Here is an 18,887-nt window from a genome sequence, read left to right on the forward strand (position 1 = left end):
AGAGGATGGATCAGCATTGCATGAGACCCTGTTAGAAGTGCAGGTTCTCAGGCCTTACCCTGGATGGGAAAGGGCACAGGGATCTGTATGCTCACAGGCCCTAGAGGTGATTCTGATGCAGCCAAAATCTGAAAACCACTGCTATGGAGATTTGGGAAGGGCACTGATTGGTCCTGGAGGGAGGACATTGGATTCAATTCAGATGATTTGGCCTACATGTTCCTAAAACTTGTCCCAAGTGCACTTGTTTTCAGAGTTATATAATAATAATAGAACTTAAAATTTCAATTAACAGAATAATATGTTGTATCATGCTTGACTAATCTAGCAATCCCCCGCTGGTAGCGTATCTAGGTGTCTCCAGTTTTGCACTTAAGGTTTTCCTAAATGTTTTTTTTTTCTTAGATCTTGTGCTTCTGTAGATTTCTGCAAGATGGATGGCTAGATTTGAAATTTCTAGACCTAAAACCATGCACATCTCAAATATGGGGAATCACTGCTAATTTCCCATAACCTCCCCAAAGAGACCTCTGGGATTAACTGTGCCCGCGTGGGATGGCAGCAGAGCAGGCAGTGGCTTAGGTCGGCCCCAGTTCACTTTCTAAAAGAATTCCAAGGCGTGTGTACAGACATCTGCATAACACAGTCTCCTTCTGTGTCCTGGTTGGTTTGCAATGGAGGAACTTATTTCAAGCCAATGGATACATGTTAATAAGCGAGTTGCAAATGTGACATTGCTGAGTTCAGTGTTTGCATACTTCAGTTCAGGTGATTGCCGCAGTCATCCGTACACATTATCCCTCCGATTCATTGTCCAATGACTGTTTCTTTCCTTATGAGTTGGGGTCATTGCCATTTCTCGTGTAGACTCAGGAAATGCCACAGAGCCTGTGACTCAGATGTCTGGGTGTTTCCAGAGACTTCACAAGTATCCTGGGGTGGGTGGATGGGGGCGCTTGCCATTTGAACATCTCTCTTCTTTGCAGTAGAAACTTCTACCCTCCCCCTGCAATGAAAAGCAGCGCTTATTGGGGGTAAAATTTAGAGTTCCAATGTTCCTCTTACTGCCACTGCTTTTTCTTTAAAAGAGCAAGAAATGAAATCTCTTGCAGCCATCTCAATTTCCCTATGCCACACCAGACACAAGGCTGGGAAGTGGAGTGTCCTGTGTTGTTCTAGCAGTCCACAGCTACACCACGGATGACAACTGCTTACACCTTCTGTTTGTCTTAAATATGTAAGGAAAGAAAGTTGAGCCACACCTTTCTCTCTGAAGTGCAGCTCTTTTATGAGCAGTGCCACTGTTGCTGACAGCTGATGCTCAGAGGAAAGCAGCTATTATGCGCAGTGTTCCTCACACCGTCTCCGCCTTGTTCTGCCTTCATCCCCTGGCTGCCCCAGGGACACACACCATGAGTATCCCTGTATGTAGATGAGAAAACCAGCCTTAAAGAAGCATAAAGAAGCCTCTCTCCATCCATGATGAAGCAGCTAGTAATTGGCAGAGCTAGGATTTATAATGAGTTATGGATAGTGCTAAAACTTGTGAGCAGGCTAGCTGGCCTGCGGCTATCTTTTCTTCCCTTCTCCCTCTCTTCCTCTGCCTTCTTGCACTCTTTCTCCCTGTCTTTGTTAACAGATTACCTGTGCATGCGATAAAATAGTTAAATGCTATAAAGTAGGGTGTAGTGGAAAGTATGTGTTCCTTTTAAAAAAAATACATTTATTTATTTGAAAGGGAGAGAGAAGAGTGCCTTCCTTCTGCTGGTTTACTGCCCAGATGGCCATAACAGCCAGGACTGGGCCAGACTGAAGCCAGGAGCTTCTTCAGGGTCTCCCATGTGGGTACTGATGCCCAAGCACTTGCCACATCCTCTGTTGTTTTCCTAGTTGCATTAGCAGGGATGTGAATTGGAGCATCCGGGACTAGAACCAGGGCCTGTATGGGATACCCAACGCTGGCCCCAAGTATTCCTTTCAGTATCTTCTAATCTCTGTGACCCTTGGGCGGGGGGCATGGTTTCCAGTCAACCATGCATCCTTCCAAGCACCTTTCTCTGCATAACATTGTGAATAAATCTGGAATTTGTTAAAAACATAACACTGATTTTTTTTTAAGTCAGATGCCTTGATATTTTCTTTACATGAAATAAAATTCACCCTTTTAAAAAGTGCAGCCTGCTGACTTGTGACAATGGAATACAGCTGTGTGGCCATAGGCGTGCTGCAGAGCATGAGCCCACGCTAAGACTATGACCACCCCTTTGCAGGCAACAAGAGGACCTTTATTATTCGTACTTTAACATTGTGGTTGTTTTCTTCCTGCATTTTGTGAACTTCCCAATGAAAATTATGGCCTTCAGACAGCAAGGTACTGCGGTGTCCTTGAGCCTGTGCTGACACCTGGGCCTGTCTGACACACAGGGAAGAATGTTCAGTCTCTGTGCCGTCTAGCTTGCCTCTGCCGCTGCACGTAGCTGCTGGGTGAGGCCAGGCAGGTTAGTTTAGGGTAGACTAAGGTCAGCTCACCTCCGCTCCTTCCGGGCTCCTGGAGGTCTCCACTGTGGTTGTGGTCACCGAGTAGATGTGCTGAGAAGTCTACAGGCAGGCAAGGTGCACGGAGACAATCCTTCCAAGGCCCAAGTTCAAGGGAACTAGTTGTTGAGAATGATGAGGACGAGCAGAGAGGAACCCAGCAGTCTGCCTGTTCATGCCAGAGCCAGGACTACGTGTAGCTGTCTCCTCCCAGCTCTGGGCAGTCTTGTTTCCTAGTGGGTTTCAGATCACCTGGCTTCCAAGGGCATTAGCAGTAGGGTTGGAAAAATACTTTGAGAATTGAATCGATTCATATATGCCAAGTGCTATGACAATGCCCAAGCAACCATTGTCTGCTATTACTGTTCTCTGGGCTTTGCGCAGAGCGCTGGGCCTGGTGCTGGCCTGAAGCATATTGCCTGGGTGTGTGACTCCGATGTCTGCCCTGGCCTGGAGGATTTGTGGTGCAGCTCTGACTGCCTATGAGTGCTCCAGCAGTGTGTTCAGACCCGGGAGGAATGGCCCCACAAGGCTCTAGGAGGGGCTTACCTGGTTTGGCTTTCTACTCAGTTCATTTGGTTTTTCGTTTCTCTCCACATGCCTCACAGAGGCCCTAAGAACCTGCTGAGTCCAGGACTTCTAATCAAAGCCAACCACACCCCTGGCATTGTTGGATAATATTACAAATTAGGCAGGCTGTTCCTGTTTTGATGTGGTGTCACAGCAGGGAGCAGCTAAATAAAACCGAAAAGCTGGCAAGAACCTCTCAGATCAGCGTTGGGAGGAATTGCAGCTCGCTGCTTGTCTGAGGGATCCCTTCTGTTCTTGAGAGGAGGAAAGCTTGCTGGAGGCTGTAGGGCTTTCTCTTTGGATGGCCAACTGGTGCTGATGATCTTACACTGTTGAGTGTTGGGATTCAGGGAGACGGAGCTGGGGAGAGCTTCCCCAGCAGCTGGCTGGCACATAGCAGGTGCTTCCTGCCTTACCCATCCCTCCCCTGGGTAAAGGGGGAGGATGGATCTCTGGTGAAGGTGCAACTCTTGATGTTTGAAGACCACTAGTGGTGGCATCACTGCAGAGCTTGTTCAGAGTACGCAAACTTGGGGCTGATGCTGTAGTTATAGTAGGTCAAGCTGTCAGCTGTGGCACCAGTATCCCATAAGAGCATCAGTTCAAAGTCTGGCTGCTCCACTCCTGATCCAGCTCCCTGATAAGGTGAAGATCAGTGGAATTTGACTCAAGTGTTGTGGCCATTGTGGGAGACGTAGATGGAATTCCAGGCTCCTGGCTTCAGCCCCAGCCATCAAAGGAACATGTGGATGGAGAATCTCTTTCTCCTTTGTCTCTTCCTGTCTCTGTCACTCTGCTTTTCAAATACATGTTCAGAGGGTCTTTAGAAGTGTGCAGCCTGCACACCTATGCCCAGCAGGGTCCTCAGTGGCCTGTGGTAGGGAGGGAGTAGAGACGGGTGTCTTTGTGAACTTCCTACATTTAACTCCTTGAGCTAATAAGTGCAAGAAGAATAAATTTGGTTTTCAACCCTGTTGATTTGGAAATTACCTAAATAGACTTTACTCAGCTCACTTGTGAAATAGGAGTTGTTCATAGCAGTGAGGTGAAAGTTCATTTGTCAGAGATCCTGCTATGTTATTTTGGTGTGGATTCATGCACAAAGGTCAGAGACCTGCTGGGTGAACTCTTGTCTTGTTCCCATAATGCTCAACTCAGCTGACAGGCCCACAGATATGTGCACTTCTCCTCTGAAATTCTCTAAAGCAAGAATCTATTTAGGAAGGTTTCCAAGATGAATTTTAAAGATCCTGTTCCGACGAATCTACAAGAGAAATTCATATGGTAGCCCTGATCTAGAGGCATCATAATGCTGGCCCTTAACAAGTGTGGGGCTGACTCAGTTTCTTTCTAAGCTGTGTGTGATGATCATATGCTGGAGCTGAATCCATGGAGGGCTAGTGCAAACCCATGTTGGGGAAGTGAAACATGTTTGTGTGTTCCCCCTTGAGCCCCAAAAATTGGATTCCTGGTCATTGTACTTTTCCTTCTTAGAACTAAACTGATAATTCTAGGTAATGAGAGGCAGACCTTTGGCCTTCTAGGACAGTGGATTAGCAATGGACTTGAGTCTCTAGACATTCAACCTTTTGTTTGCAAAGCTGGAGGCACAGATGTTCTTTAGAAGAAGTGCAGGCAAGGCGGTCCCATGCCCAAGAGGCTTCAACTGTGGGATCCCACAGATTGGAACCCACTGTTGGTGTGCTCACCTGTGCCAGCCACTTCCAGGTGTGTCGTTTGGAGTCCTTGAATCATAACTTTTCTATGCTGAAATGAAACCCCATGGAATTGACTCATCCAAACATTTCACACACACAAAAACTGTGTCTCTTGGGAGTAATGTGAATTTCCCAGTTGGCTGCCCACCTTCTGGCCACAGGAGAACCATACAAGAATCAGAGTCTTGTCCCCTCATCAAGGAGCATCCGCCCTTCCATGTTTCCATGGCAGCGCAGGTGTTTGTGAATGTATCTGCCTCCTACAGGAGCCTGTGCACTTCACACAGGAGGCTTTCTGTTCACTGCACCACATCGCAGACCCATCCCTCAGCAAATTCCTGGGGGGAAAGCAAGTTCAACCTAGACTAATGCTGTCCCCAAAACTCTGAGGAGTGACTTGTATGTGACGGTCTGTGTGACGCTCATCTTTCAGCAGGTACCTTAGGACAGAATAACAGCATGGGCTTCCCCCATGCTGTGAGGGAAAGGGTCTGGAGTCTCTACCCCATCGTCCTTGGGCGAATGACGTCACTTCTTCTTCCCTTTTGAAGAATGGGTGTAGAAACAGCATTGACCCTACACAGGGTTTCTGAGAGCCACACGAATTGATGTAACAACAGTGTCTCACATGGGGCAGGTATTCAAGCAATCTTGGCTGCCAGATGACACTGCTGTCCCATTAGACTTGAGTGTCTCACTCTTGGGTGTAGCCAGGTGAGTGACAAGCCTAGTACCAGCACCACTTGTCCCCCAGCTCCCGTGCTGGCGACACGTGTAGGTGTGATGCCGTCTGGTGAATCAAAGGGATGTGGGGACACTGAAGAGAAGGCTGTCGGGATGCTGTTCTCACTGCACAGGGAAGCTAGCAGGAATCCTTTCAGCTCTCTGTCTTGGAAAGACTGCTGTACCCTTGAGGATCCATTTGTTTCTGATCTTGAAGACACTTTGAAGCGTCTGGAGCAGGGGTCAGCAAACTTCTTTGATAAAGACCCCGATAACAAATGTGTTCAGCTCCGGAGGATGTAGATTCTGTAGTGCAACCACTCAGCTTTGCCTGTGGAGCAACCAGAGAGAGGATGCAGGAGATGGAATATGATCCTGCGACCATTCACAGAGACAAGTCCCAGGCCAGCTCTGATGGAGACAAGAGCGTTTACGTATTTCTGTCTTTAACATCATCAGTGAAAGTCAGAGTCAAACTGAGCCACGTGTCACACCTGCATTTTGTACACAAACATCGCCTTTGCTTCCCTGTTTTCCCACATTCGCATTTCATTTGACACGATTTTAGCTCTTAGACTTTTCCCTTTATCTTTTTCTTCACACTCTTGTCTGATTGCAAGTTGCATGAGATCTGTGGGACGGGAGTTGTTCATAGATAGCTTAGAAGTCATTTCTGACGTCAAGTTCAATCTGTGTAGGTCGGTAGTCCTTTGGAGTACACAGCTCCGGGTGCATGTGCATGGCCGAGCTGCGAGCCCGGTGACTTTGATGTTCATGTAAGGATGCAGCACTCTAAGCTCAGAGAAGTCAAGGGAGACAGACTTCTTGAAACCACGATTCCATTGCCTCCTTCCTCGTTGTTGTAGAATTTCTTTTAAGTGAAACCGGCCCCTTTGGTTTGCAAGCCCAACTCTGGCAGGAAGACAAATGATTTTTTTTACAGTATCAGACACGCGGTTTCCTGTCTATGTTTAACTTGCTAGCAGAACATCTCAGCCAGCTGGGTTCCCTCTGGGCCCATTGTGACCGTAATGACGTGGCCGCACGCCATGCAGCAAGCCCATTTTGTGTGTTGGTCACAGGCTGTGAGTACTTGATTGACTGGCTTACTTACGGGGTAAGGAAAGATTGTGACATGCAGCCCCCGTTCTCCCAAACTTCATTTTGCTGCAATATCAGAGAGCTGGCTTCTTGGGCGGAGGGACTCTCCATTCCTACCTGTATGACATGAGAAGAACATAAGTGGTTTTCAGGCAGCCCTAGAGGCTTTTGGTAGTGCTGCCGTTCAACCATGCAGTTCCTCTTCAGAATAGCTGCTAGCCAGCTGCGTCTTTTTATTTCGAAAGAAACAAATCAGATTTACTTCCTGGTCTAAGCACAGAAGGGGAAAAAAAAAACAGAGAATGGAAATACAGTTGAGAAGAGTGAGGAGAGTCATGAGCCCCATCTCAGGGCAGAGCAGTCAGTCATGAGAGGTGAGGCTTTGCAGCGGAAGGAGGCTTGGGCTGAGAAGCAGCGTGAGTTAAAAGCATGCTGGGACTGTGGCTCTGCGCCTGCATGTGGCTGTGGAAAGATGGACTGTGCACGCCAGAGAGCCAGGTGACTCATTCCAGTGAAGCGAAGTGTGTGTGTGTGTGTGTGTGTGTGTGTGTGTGTGTGTGTGTGTGTGTGCAGAGACTGAAGCTGTTTTCTGCCATCACAGCAGCAAAATAAACAGGGATGCCCCGAGGACAGACGAGGGCCCTGATGGAGAAGGTTTACACTCTAGACCCTGGCTTTGATGAGGATCAGGGCAGAGAGGAAGCCAGTATGGATGCACACCGTCCCAAACGCCAGCCACAGGGTCCCATGGCTAAGGAGCAGCGCCTGACCTGCAGGCTTTGGTGTCACGCCTGCCGTCTCGCACCTCTTCTGCTGCAGCCTCCACGCGTTCCACACCACAGGCTGTAGCAGGTGGGGTCAACAAAGACACTGCTTTGCAGATGCCCCATTGCTCTTCCGGGACAAGCACCCAGGGAGCCAGCTGAACCGAGTGAAATTGCCTCTTGTTTCTACCCATGCTGCCCTGCAGGGGCTGTAATACTCCCGTTTTCACATCTGGTTGATTTACTGTTGGAAAAACTCCCCTGATCCTAAATCATGTTTGTATGTTGCTAATTATGCAAAATCTCAATTTTAGCACCAGTAATTATGACTTTTTAAATTAATGTTAATTTTTAAAGAAATGATTCAGATTTGCTATTGGCTTGAAAACTACACACACATACATAAGGCTACTTGGAAAAGTCACCAAGAAACTGCAATTAGGAAGTAACTTTATTTTGAAGATAAATATTTGGAACTCTATGCATAGTTTTTCCTTAATGTACATGTATGATGCTTACAAACATCCCTTATAGCACAAATATTTTTTTAATTACAGCAAAATAAACTGTTTAACTTGTTTTCCATCAATATTTTGATGTGCTTTCATTCCTCTTTTCATGCCTCATGAGGGCATTTAGTTGGTCCCAGGGTCAAGAACAATTGATCCAAAATGTAATCATTCAAATCGCTTGCATCTTCGGGCTCCAGCCTATTCAAAACACGCATTTCTTCCACCAGGCTGACGTGGAATGTTCTCAGCTTTGGCTGCACATTGGAAACACCTGAGGAGCTTTAAAGCCTTCTCATTAACAGAGCCTCACTCCCGTAGTTTGACTTAATTGGTCTGGGTCCTGGTATCGGGGCTTTTTTTTGTTTGTTTAATTCCCTAGGATATTCTAGTTCGCAGCCAACACTGGAAGTCACTGGACGCAAGGCAAACTGTGCTGCCAAACCTTTTTATATTTTCCATCACGTTACTCACAGAACCTGGAAAAGGTCAGTAACAATTAGAAAATGGAAAGCGGCAAAAGCCTATGGTTAGAAGAGGAGACAGACAACCAAACACCTGTATGACCCCATCCCAAGAAGTAACAGATGCCTTCATTTAAAAAGGTGTGCTTTTTATAGTTTACAAGAGCAATTACTTCAACAAGCCCAAGGGCCTCCTTGGGACGAGGCATTGGAGGTTTCAGAACCGATCCGATTACACAAGGTATGACTGAGGGGTGTGATGGCAAGAGGTGCATGGTGTTAATGGGGGAAGATCCTTGGGGAAGGGGCGGTTACAGAAAACTCCCAGTTCAGGTACAGGAGAGAAGGGCGAGAGTGTGGTTTGGTAGTGTAAAGACAGTGCATGTCCTTCCCAAGTTCTCCCGTGTTCTGGGTGGGGGAGATGCTGAATGAATTTAAATGGAACCTACCTCTGACGTGGAATTTCATGAGCGCGTGAAGGGGCTGCAGCCAGCACGAGACAGCATCCAGAGAACATGGCAGGATGGGGTGGGCACGTTCTACAGACCTGGCTGTGTTGGTTTTGCTTCCATGAAGTCATAGCAACAGAAGTAGCAACGGTCTCCATTCCCATGGAGGACTATGAAAGATGCAAAGCAAACTCTTACCGATGTCTCACACCTCCTTCACAGCTCCCCAGAATGACCAGTTGTTTGAAGCATTCTGGGCAGGTGTGAGATAGTCGTTAAGTTCAGAGAATCAGTTACACGGCTGACCTGGTGATTGGGATTGGAGCGGCCACGGTGGAGACAGCTTAGTTTGAAGTGTGTACAATTGGAGTGAAAAAACAAAAATCGCTTGAAATTCAGAGACTCCTTTCATGCTTTGGGAGAAAATAACCCCAGAGTCTCTCCAGCACGCCAAAGAGCACCGCCGCTAAGCTAAGGGTTAAATTCTGCATGCTGGGCGAGTTTACTGTTCTTCTGTTGTTTCATTAAAATGGTGTTTTATTGTTTGCCCAACTTTGTTTGCTCACTATTGAGATGATGAATGGGGAATTATATCTCATTGTGCACTCCCCTACCAGTTAATTGACTGAAAACTTCTCATGGACCACTGTCTGATTGGTTCATACTGAATGCAATAGAGCCAGAGCTTTGCAAATACTTCTACTGAGGAATTTCTTGGCAAGAAGCAAGCGTTTCTCTGAGAACAGCAAGGAGCTGACTCTGTTGTTCCTAAAGCTACCCTTCTGAAACGTGGTGTCTGAAGGAATCACCTAGGAAGCATGAATTACTTTTTCTTTTCTCTTTTTATTTGAAAGCCTCAGAGACAGAGAGAGACAAACTAAGATTTCCATCTGCTGACTGATTCCTCAAATGGCCCAGAAATTCAGAGCTATATTGAGTCAAAAGGAGGCTAGAACTCACTCTGGGTTTCTCCCATGCCAGTAACAGGAAACCAAGTACATGGCACCATCCATACCTTCTTCCAGAGTAAACATTAGCAGGAAGCTGGTATGAGGAGGGACAGTGGGGCGTAAACCGAGCTAGGCACTGATGTTTGAAGGCGAGCATTCCAAGCAGCATCTTAACTAATGGAGCAACGACCTGTCCCATCTTTGGAACTTTTAAATGCAGATTCTACTCCAGCAACTTTAGAGAGAGCCCAAATGTTACATTTACTTATGCAGCCAGTGCTTCTAGTTAGACTCGCACTACACACAATGGAACTTTTTAAAAAAGATTTTTTTAATTGAAAAGGCAATTTACAGAGAGAAGGAGAAACAGAGAGATCTTCCATTCATTGGTTCACTTCCGAAATGGCCGCAATGCCCAGAGCTGAGCTGATTCTGAAACTGGGAGCCAGTGATCTCCTATATGGGTGCATGGAGGACTATGAAAGATGCAAACTCATCTTAAACTGCTTTCACAGGCCACCCGCAGGACACTGGATGGGAAGTGGAGCAGCTAGGATGTGAACTGGTGCCCACATATGATATATATGTTTAAATAGCTTGGTGTCTCTGCGTGTGTGTGTGTTTGTGTGTACACACACTGATTTAGAAGACAAATCAGCCCATCAAATTGGGAGCTTAGGTGAAATCATTACTTGGCTTTCACCAGTGTGAACTTGAAAGACCATGTATGGGTTGTCTTAAGGAGCCCTGTCCACTCGGGTCATTGCACAAAGCAGCATTACAATTGCTCAAGTTGATGACCTTGGAAAATTACCTAAACTTAGTCCAAACTTCAGCTTTCCTGTCTGTAAAATGAGCTTAAATATAATGGCAATCTCTATCCCAGAGGGATTTTTTTTCTGTCAATGAAATCTGAGTAGTGTTCAAGCTAGATGTGCACTAAATGTTGAGCTCCTAAGTATGTCTGTAATTGGAGGAGGGCAAAAAGGAGCACTTCCTGTTTCTAAGTAAAGGACAAATACTTCCTGTTGATCTCTTAAGGAAAGGAGAAGCATTTCCTGTTGGTGTCTAAGTAAAGGACTCGTGCCTGCACCTTGCACTGGTGTTTTCCCTGGCAGAGGCCCAAGGGTTAATACTGCAAGAGGGTGTGGGTGGCTCCAGTTTAGATAAAGCCACATCCTCAAGCTTGCTTCCAGGCCCAGTAGCTTTTGTTCAGGTTTTTTTTTTTTTTAACCATCTCTTTCAAGTTTCAAGACTGGCATATGTTATTCAGTCATCTCCTGCCTGCCACCCCTCAAACACACACAAGCACTCACACACACCCCCCAAGAATTTTTACATTTTATATGCAGGCTTTCAAAAAGTCACCGGAAGTTTGAAGGGAAAGTAGAATTTGGTTTCTAACTTTGAAGTAGAGATTTCTAGAATTTTCTTCAGTTGGTGCCACACCTAAACTTCAGAGTATTTCTGAAATATTTGTTTTTCCCTTGGCCTTGAAAGGAATAGAAATGAGCCGGGAAGATGTTTTCCATTCATGGCCAGTAATTATAAAAGAAGTTTATCAGTGGTAAATGAAAGGTTCATCTGGCCATTTTAATGAGTGGGAGACATAGTAAAGTAATAATGCTGTTTATGTTTAAAATGTTCTGGTTTCATTTCCTCATATGTGAAGGAGATTGTTCACCTTGGAACAAAGTGAAGAAGTGATGCCTGTCCAAATCCTGACACTATATTACAAGTTGTTGTTGTGACCTTAGTACAGAGACCTTCAAGTTTTTTCTCTACATGGCCAGAGAACAAATATCTTCACTTTTCTGGGCCAGATATGATGTCTGTTTCAGGAACTTGTTTGGTTTGCTTTTTTAAATAATGCTTCAAATAAAAAGAAGGAAAAAAAATTCTTACATCATAGGGCTCTTTACAGCCCTGGGCCCTTGGGCCATAATTTATCACACCTTGCTCTAGAATCTGAAATTTCAGGAATATAATCTCACACCACAGATACAGAGGGTGGCATTGAGATCCCAACAGTCCCAGCCACCCATCTTTGTCACCTGCAGCCCCCAGAGAAGCCAGCTGACTTGTAGTTGCAAGGTAATTTGTGTTGCTACAGATATGGAAAGCTGAGACACATGGATGAAGCAAAGCCATTCTTTAGATAACAGAGGTGGAGTCTCAGGGATATTCTACTGCATTTTGAATGCTGTTTCATTGGTCCCTTACTTTAGCTCTCCAAGTTAACTCTTCGTTAGATAACAGGGACTATCCATATGTCTCCGCAAAATTGTACCACCATAAACTTAACCTTTAAAATTGTATTCATTTTTTGAAAGGAAGAAAGCATTGGTTTATTTATCTGCTCATTTGTTTATTTCATGATGATAAACAGCCCCTTATTCTTATTCTGGGTGTGCTTCGAGGGCAGTGCCACGCTCTTCATAGAATGAGACATTTGAGTGAATGAAACTGTTTTTGAGTAGCAGGTCTGCTTTTCATGGATACCATCAAGGACAGAACTTGGCAATAAGGTAATAGAGTTCTGACATTCTTTCTCAATAGAATCAGCCCAGCCAAGTTCTCACTGAAGCATAACTGCCCTTCACTGTCTCCTGTCCACTGTATGCTTCTATGTATGTTTCTCTTCCTAAGAGGAAATCTGTCTTATGAAAGCCAACAAGTGAGCCAAAGTGTGACGATGAAGACATTATACTTAAATAGCCAGCATAAGGCACTCCTCATCAACCCAAGGGGCTCACTGGAGTGTTCTCATTAAGAAAATCACGTGCTATCTTGCAGTTCTCTCATCTTGTAGCAATGTTTCCATTTTTACTATTAAACATCCCTGTTGCACGAAACCACAAATTCTATGCACAGTGAAAGGAGGAGTATCCACTGGAAATGAGGTAACCGACTTCTAGAGACACCTTTTCCAGATCCTTCTCCCCAAAGCTGGTGGTTCCTGACCACACCAGCAGTGTTCCACACTGGAGCTTGGAAAAGAGCAAAGACGATGCCATCACTATGGAAAGATTTTTTTTAAGATTTATTTTTATTATTTTTTTATTGGAAAGGCGGATGTACAGAGAGGAGAGACAGAGAGGAAGATCTTCCATCCGATGATTCATTCCCCAAGTGAGCGCAACGGGTCGATACTATGCCGATATCATTCCCAAAGCTTTGGGCCGTCCTCGACTGCTTTCCCAGGCCACAGGCAGGGAGCTGGAAGGGAAGCGGGGCTGCCAGGATTAGAACCGGCGGCCATATGGATCCTGGGCATGCAAGGCGAGGACCTTTAACCACTTGCGCCACCGCGCCGGGCCCCACTATGGAAAGATTTTGAAGCTAGCGTATGTGATGCTTTCTGAAGGCAAGAACTGTGCCATTCTTCCTGCATTTCTGGTACCTCTTGCCATGCCGTGAGCTCTGTTACCTCAGAGTAAATGCTTTGTCCTCAGTGTAAACGGGCTTCTACGTGCTATAACAGCATAAGAAGAAAGACAACAGTGCCTGCAGTGAGCGGGCAGAGCGTGCTCCCAAGTTCCTGGAGTAGATAGAGGAGAGAAAGATACAGAACCTGCAAGATGAGTCATTATTGTTTAAGTTGTAATGAATCGGTGCATAGGAAATTGCACAAGATACCATTACATAAGATGCTGTGCGTCGGTGTAAAATAAGGTGTTTTTCCAAGATTCCTTAGGCTTCCTTTATGGAGAGTGACATATATGCTGAAATTTGGTGGAAGGGTAGGGGATCCGAATAGAAGCCTAGAGGTGGGGAAGACAAGTGTATATAAGCATCGCTGAAATAAACATGCAGAATACAGTATTCACAAAGACCATGTGGATGCTAAAATCTAAATGAGGCACAAACTCATTTCCTGACAAGGGGAAGCTCTGGGTACCTACTAATACCAACTCCTTCTCTCTTTTCTTTTTCCATATCAGAATATACCACCAGCAGTCCTGACCTGTTGCTAGTGATATTCCAAGTGACAGGTGTCAGCCTTCTGCCACCCCTGGTAATCGCCATAGCCGTCATCATCATCTTCTACTGCTACCGTGTCCACCGGCAACAGAAGCTGAGCCCCTCCTGGGAAACCAGCAAGCCGCGGAAGCTCATGGAGTTTAGCGAGCACTGCGCCATCATTCTGGAAGATGACCGCTCTGACATCAGCTCCACGTGTGCCAACAACATCAACCACAACACGGAGCTGCTGCCCATTGAGCTGGACACCCTGGTGGGTAAAGGTCGCTTCGCCGAGGTCTATAAGGCCAAACTGAGGCAGAATACGTCTGAGCAGTTTGAGACTGTGGCTGTCAAGATCTTTCCCTATGAGGAGTATGCCTCCTGGAAGACAGAGAAGGACATCTTCTCAGATATCAACCTGAAGCATGAGAATATCCTGCAGTTCCTGACAGCCGAGGAGCGCAAGACCGAGCTAGGGAAGCAGTACTGGCTCATCACCGCCTTCCATGCCAAAGGCAACTTGCAGGAATACCTCACTCGGCATGTCATCAGCTGGGAGGATCTGCGCAAGCTGGGTAGCTCGCTGGCCCGGGGCATTGCCCACCTCCACAGTGACCACACCCCCTGTGGGAGGCCCAAGATGCCCATTGTCCATCGGGACCTTAAGAGCTCCAATATCCTGGTGAAGAACGACCTGACCTGCTGCCTCTGTGACTTTGGGCTCTCCCTCCGCCTCGATCCTACCTTGTCTGTGGATGACCTGGCTAACAGTGGGCAGGTGAGTCGGAGCTGGTGCTGCTTGTGCCTGCTCTCACTCTTCCTCTGGATTCACATCTCATGCACCTTTGCCTTAAGTAATCCTGAATTGTTGCCTAGAGAATCTACTTGAAGTAGGACGTCCACTCTAAGAATGACCCACTCTCTCTTGCCCGCCTGTTTTTGCTAGTGTTTAATATTCACATCATGCCTAACTCAGAACAAATGTTTTTCTCCACGAGCCTGTCTTCAGTTCTTTTCTGATTATAACTAGTTTTCTTTGTGTCAAATACTTCTAGCACTTTATCTGTGTCTCTTAAGGTTGTATTCAGTCCTTTTCTACTCTTCTGTCAGTTGATCTCTTTTCACCGTCTTTAGAGATGTTCACCGCCTTGCCCCAGGTGGTGTGTATGTGGTCTCCTAAGGCATTTAGCCCAGTTGTAACATGTGCCAATGATGTTTGTGAATAAGGGAATAAAACCACTTTTGAGACCTTCTCAAAGACCGAAACGGGCTTCTTTTTGACCAAGGACATATATATTGGAACACAAGTTGACATTTCCATGACATCTGTTGTGAGGCTGAACCCTGTGTTTTTGCACAGTAGTGACCACCAAGAACATTGCCATGTCCTGGAGCCCAGTAACAGAGCGGGCTTGGGGAGTGCTCAGTTGCTGTTCACTCAGGCCTCTGTATCCATGACAGCACATGCACTGTTGGGGTAAACGTGTTGCAACATGGAGGAATTCAAGTGCCAGGGTAATGAGTCATGCAGTGACCTATTAAAAAGAAAAATGTCTTCTAATACTTGCCAGTAAGAAACATTCCTTGGAAAGATCTAATCAGCTGGCTTAACCCTTCTTAGATCCTTGACAAGGTAGAGTTTCAGTATAAAATTGTCCATGTAATATTAAACATTTAAATCATTCATTTCCTAGAAATATTTTTGTGCTCTCTTTTGCATTCCATATTTGCTTATTTATACTGGTGATAATTAAACAGTTCTTCATCTTAAAACTATATAGCACATCTATCAAAACTGTAAAGTGATCTCGGTTCCCCCCACCCTGGAGAAATACTTTTATTTTTATTTCTTTAAAAAGTCAGAGTTACCGTTAGAGAAACATATACGTAATAAAAGAGAGAGATCTCCCATGTACCTGGTTCTTTTCCTAAATGGTCTGGACCAGGCCTAGCGCAGGAGGCAGGAGCTTCATCCAGGTCTCCCAGGTAGATACAAGGGTCAAAGCACTTGAGCAGTTCTCCGCAGCTTTCCCAGGCATCTTAACGGGGAACTGCATCCAAAGTGAAGCATCCAGGTGTCGTGCAATGGCTCAATGGCTAAACCCTCCCCTTGCAAGTGCTGGAGTCCAAAATAGGCACTTGTTCACGTGCTGGCTGCTTCACTTCCAATCTAGGTCTCTGCTTGTGGCCTGGGAAAACAGTAGAGGATGGCCAAAAGCCTTGGGACCCTGTACTCATGGGGGAGACCCGGAAGAAGCTCCTGGCTGCTGGTTTCAGATCAGCTCAGTCCCAGCCGTTGGGGCCATTTGGGAAGTGAATCAGCAGATGGTGGATCTTTTTCTTTGTTTCTCCTTCTCACTGTAAATCTGATCAGCCTTTCCAATAAAAACAATTCTTAAAACAAAAAAGTGGAGCAGCCCAAACTCAATCTAGCACCCATATGGGATGCTACTGTTGCGGGTGGCTATTTAACTCTTAATAACAGAACATTGGCCCTGGAAATGCTTTAATTTAGTAGAAATTTCATGAACTAATACTATACCTGTGGCCTACTGTTTTAGTGCTGTGGGAGTGAACAAAGATTAACACACAGTCCTTAAGTGATAAAAACTGGTCATAATTAGTGATTTTTACTCTAATGGTTTGGATTTTCAGGAAAGAAGGAAATATGTAATTTGCAAAAGTAAAAATAAATATCCAAAATGTTGCAGTTATTATCCGGGTTACCTGCAAGAATATTATTGAATGACATGATGACCTGTAATATGATCTGTATCTCTGATGCTTGCCACTTCCACGTTTTGACATGCTTTTTTTTTAGATCTCTAAAGAGTTTTCAGGGGAACAAAGTCTATCTTGAATGGGCGTTGTGTCTTGCCGTACAAGTCTCTTGATTTGAAACAGCGTGGCAATTTTTCCTAAGATCCTGTGCATATTCAGGGGGACTGTGTGAGCTGTCTTGTGACAATAAAGATGTGGCTGCAACTAACTGGTGGTTGCCATGTCTGTCTTTGCGCTAGGTGGGGACTGCAAGATACATGGCTCCCGAAGTGCTAGAATCCAGGATGAACCTGGAAAATGTGGAGTCCTTCAAACAGACTGATGTCTACTCCATGGCGCTGGTGCTCTGGGAAATGACGTCTCGCTGCAATGCCGTTGGGGGTACGTAAAGGCCACTGCCAAAGTGCCCTGGAGAAACTGGATTCCAGGGGTTGCAAAGTAATTCAGCTATTCGAGAGCTATGTGGAGTGGAGTGTCATGTTTGGAATGCCATCCTTCTCCGTGACTTCTTCCATTGAGTTCTGTACAATTTTTTTTTTCTTGACATATCTTTCCCCACAATTTAACTATCTAGCAAGAGATGATCACGAATAGTGGGGATGCAAGAATGAATCCCACCAAATGAATATTTAGATATGCATCTGATTTTCTTTCCTTTCTGAAGTTTTCCAGAATTGCAAAATGTAGGGAAAAACGTTGACTCGAAAATTCACTTACATAGGCGTGGCTTTCTTTTGTGCAGATACAGCAAGCAGAATGGTTTGATACATTTGTTTAGGTTGTGAAAGGTCTGACAAAGTAAGGTCCATCAAGGAATGCCACCCCTAAAGGGGTAATTGTCCAAGGCTAAATAGGAGACTTACTTTTCCTGATCCCAGCACAGTAGCTGAGCTCTACCCTTGTAAGTGTCCTCCATTGGTAGTTTCCATCAGGGTCTTGGGTCTCACCTTCCCAGCCTTAATTTGCCTGGCAACCCGGTGAAGCCAAGCTCCCTTTAAGGTTGCATGACCTTTGAATTCATCTTTAAAATTCTGTTTGTATATACTTCTTATACATTTTATAGGATTGGTACAGTGTTTCAACATACAGTGCAAATAAATCCAACCAGGCAACCTGCCTTTCTATTTCCTTGTCTTTTCTTCATATGTGCAGCTTACCAGCACCCTTTCCCCACTTGTTTTCATACATTTATCAACACACCAGCACCTGTTCCTTGTGTTGTGTATCCTTGAATGCCCTGTATTCAATTTCTTCCTATACTTCTAAGTCTGTAGTTACCGCTGTTCTGATTTCACATAGACTATTTGTAACTTCCACATACAAATGAAAATAGGTGGTATTTGTCTTTCTATGTCAGGTTTTTATTTCTTTACGAAGTATTGACAATAACCAAGGTTTAGGATCAGTCTGGTTGTCCACTACATAAAGAAAATGTACTATCTGTACACAATGGAATATAAATCACCCAATTCTATTTGACTTTTGGTTTTATATTAATTGTAACTTACAAGAGTCATTGCAAAAGAGTACAAAGTTTCCACATAAAAAAATACTTCAAAAGAGTTCATGGAGAACTGAAATTAAAAGGTGTATATTTTGACGCGCAACTTTTTGAAATGCATGAATAGTATTTGTGTATTGCACCTTTGCGATAGACGACTTGAAGACTCCTTGCATTCCACCCCAGCTTTACCCAGTGTTAGCATCGAGCCTAAACCGTAAGGAATGCCTTACGAGCAAATGAGCGCTGGTGCAGTGCTCGTAATTAATTCACAGACGTTATTTGAACTTCCACCCTGCCCAGGACTCCACACTGGCTCTTCCATCATTTCCTTTCTCTCCTTCACCCTGGGATAGTCCTGTAGGCTTGTTAAGAGAGAGCAATTTAGACCAATTGTATTATAGATCATCTCTCACTTTGGGATCTCTGAGGTTTTCCTTATGATTATATTGAGAACATGTGATGGGCAGCTCTTCTCAATGCATCATCTCAAAGAGGCCCAGATGTTAAGTTTGATCACTCCATCAACGTTGTATCTGCAGGTTCTCCCATCTGCAGAGATAGTGGGTTTCTGTTTATAATTAGTACATATGTTGTGGGAGCACACTACACATCTGTTTTGCAAAGATGCCATAATCTCAGCCAGTGGTTTTTGAGGGTCTACCCACAGTGCTTTGCCCAGGGCCGTGATTACTGTAGCAATGCATTGCTTCATTCTTCACATGTCTGCTTCAGCTGAAGCTGGGCCAAGCAGACGCCAGAAGGTGGGAACACATTGTGGGTTTCCCATATGAGTAGCTAAGTCCCAAGAACTACAGCCGTCATCTGCTGTTTCCAAAGGTGTGAATTGGCAGGG

At 45.2% G+C, this 18,887-nt stretch overlaps 1 protein-coding gene across 2 annotated transcripts in view; it reads left to right on the forward strand.

Moving 5' to 3' along the window:
* The window catches only part of TGFBR2 (transforming growth factor beta receptor 2), a 74,684-nt gene that overhangs the window by 40,630 nt on the left and 15,167 nt on the right, over positions 1-18,887 (forward strand). For both annotated transcript variants that reach the window (XM_040963916.1, XM_040963915.1), the window contains 2 exons: positions 13,728-14,527; positions 16,770-16,911. In XM_040963916.1, the coding sequence (XP_040819850.1) occupies positions 13,728-14,527; positions 16,770-16,911 (942 nt within the window). The remainder of the gene's footprint in view (positions 1-13,727; positions 14,528-16,769; positions 16,912-18,887) is intronic.

Source organism: Ochotona curzoniae, unplaced genomic scaffold (assembly GCF_017591425.1).
Source record: "Ochotona curzoniae isolate NIBS_2020 unplaced genomic scaffold, NIBS_Ocur_1.0 contig_1302, whole genome shotgun sequence".
Classification (NCBI taxonomy): Eukaryota; Metazoa; Chordata; class Mammalia; order Lagomorpha; family Ochotonidae; genus Ochotona; species Ochotona curzoniae.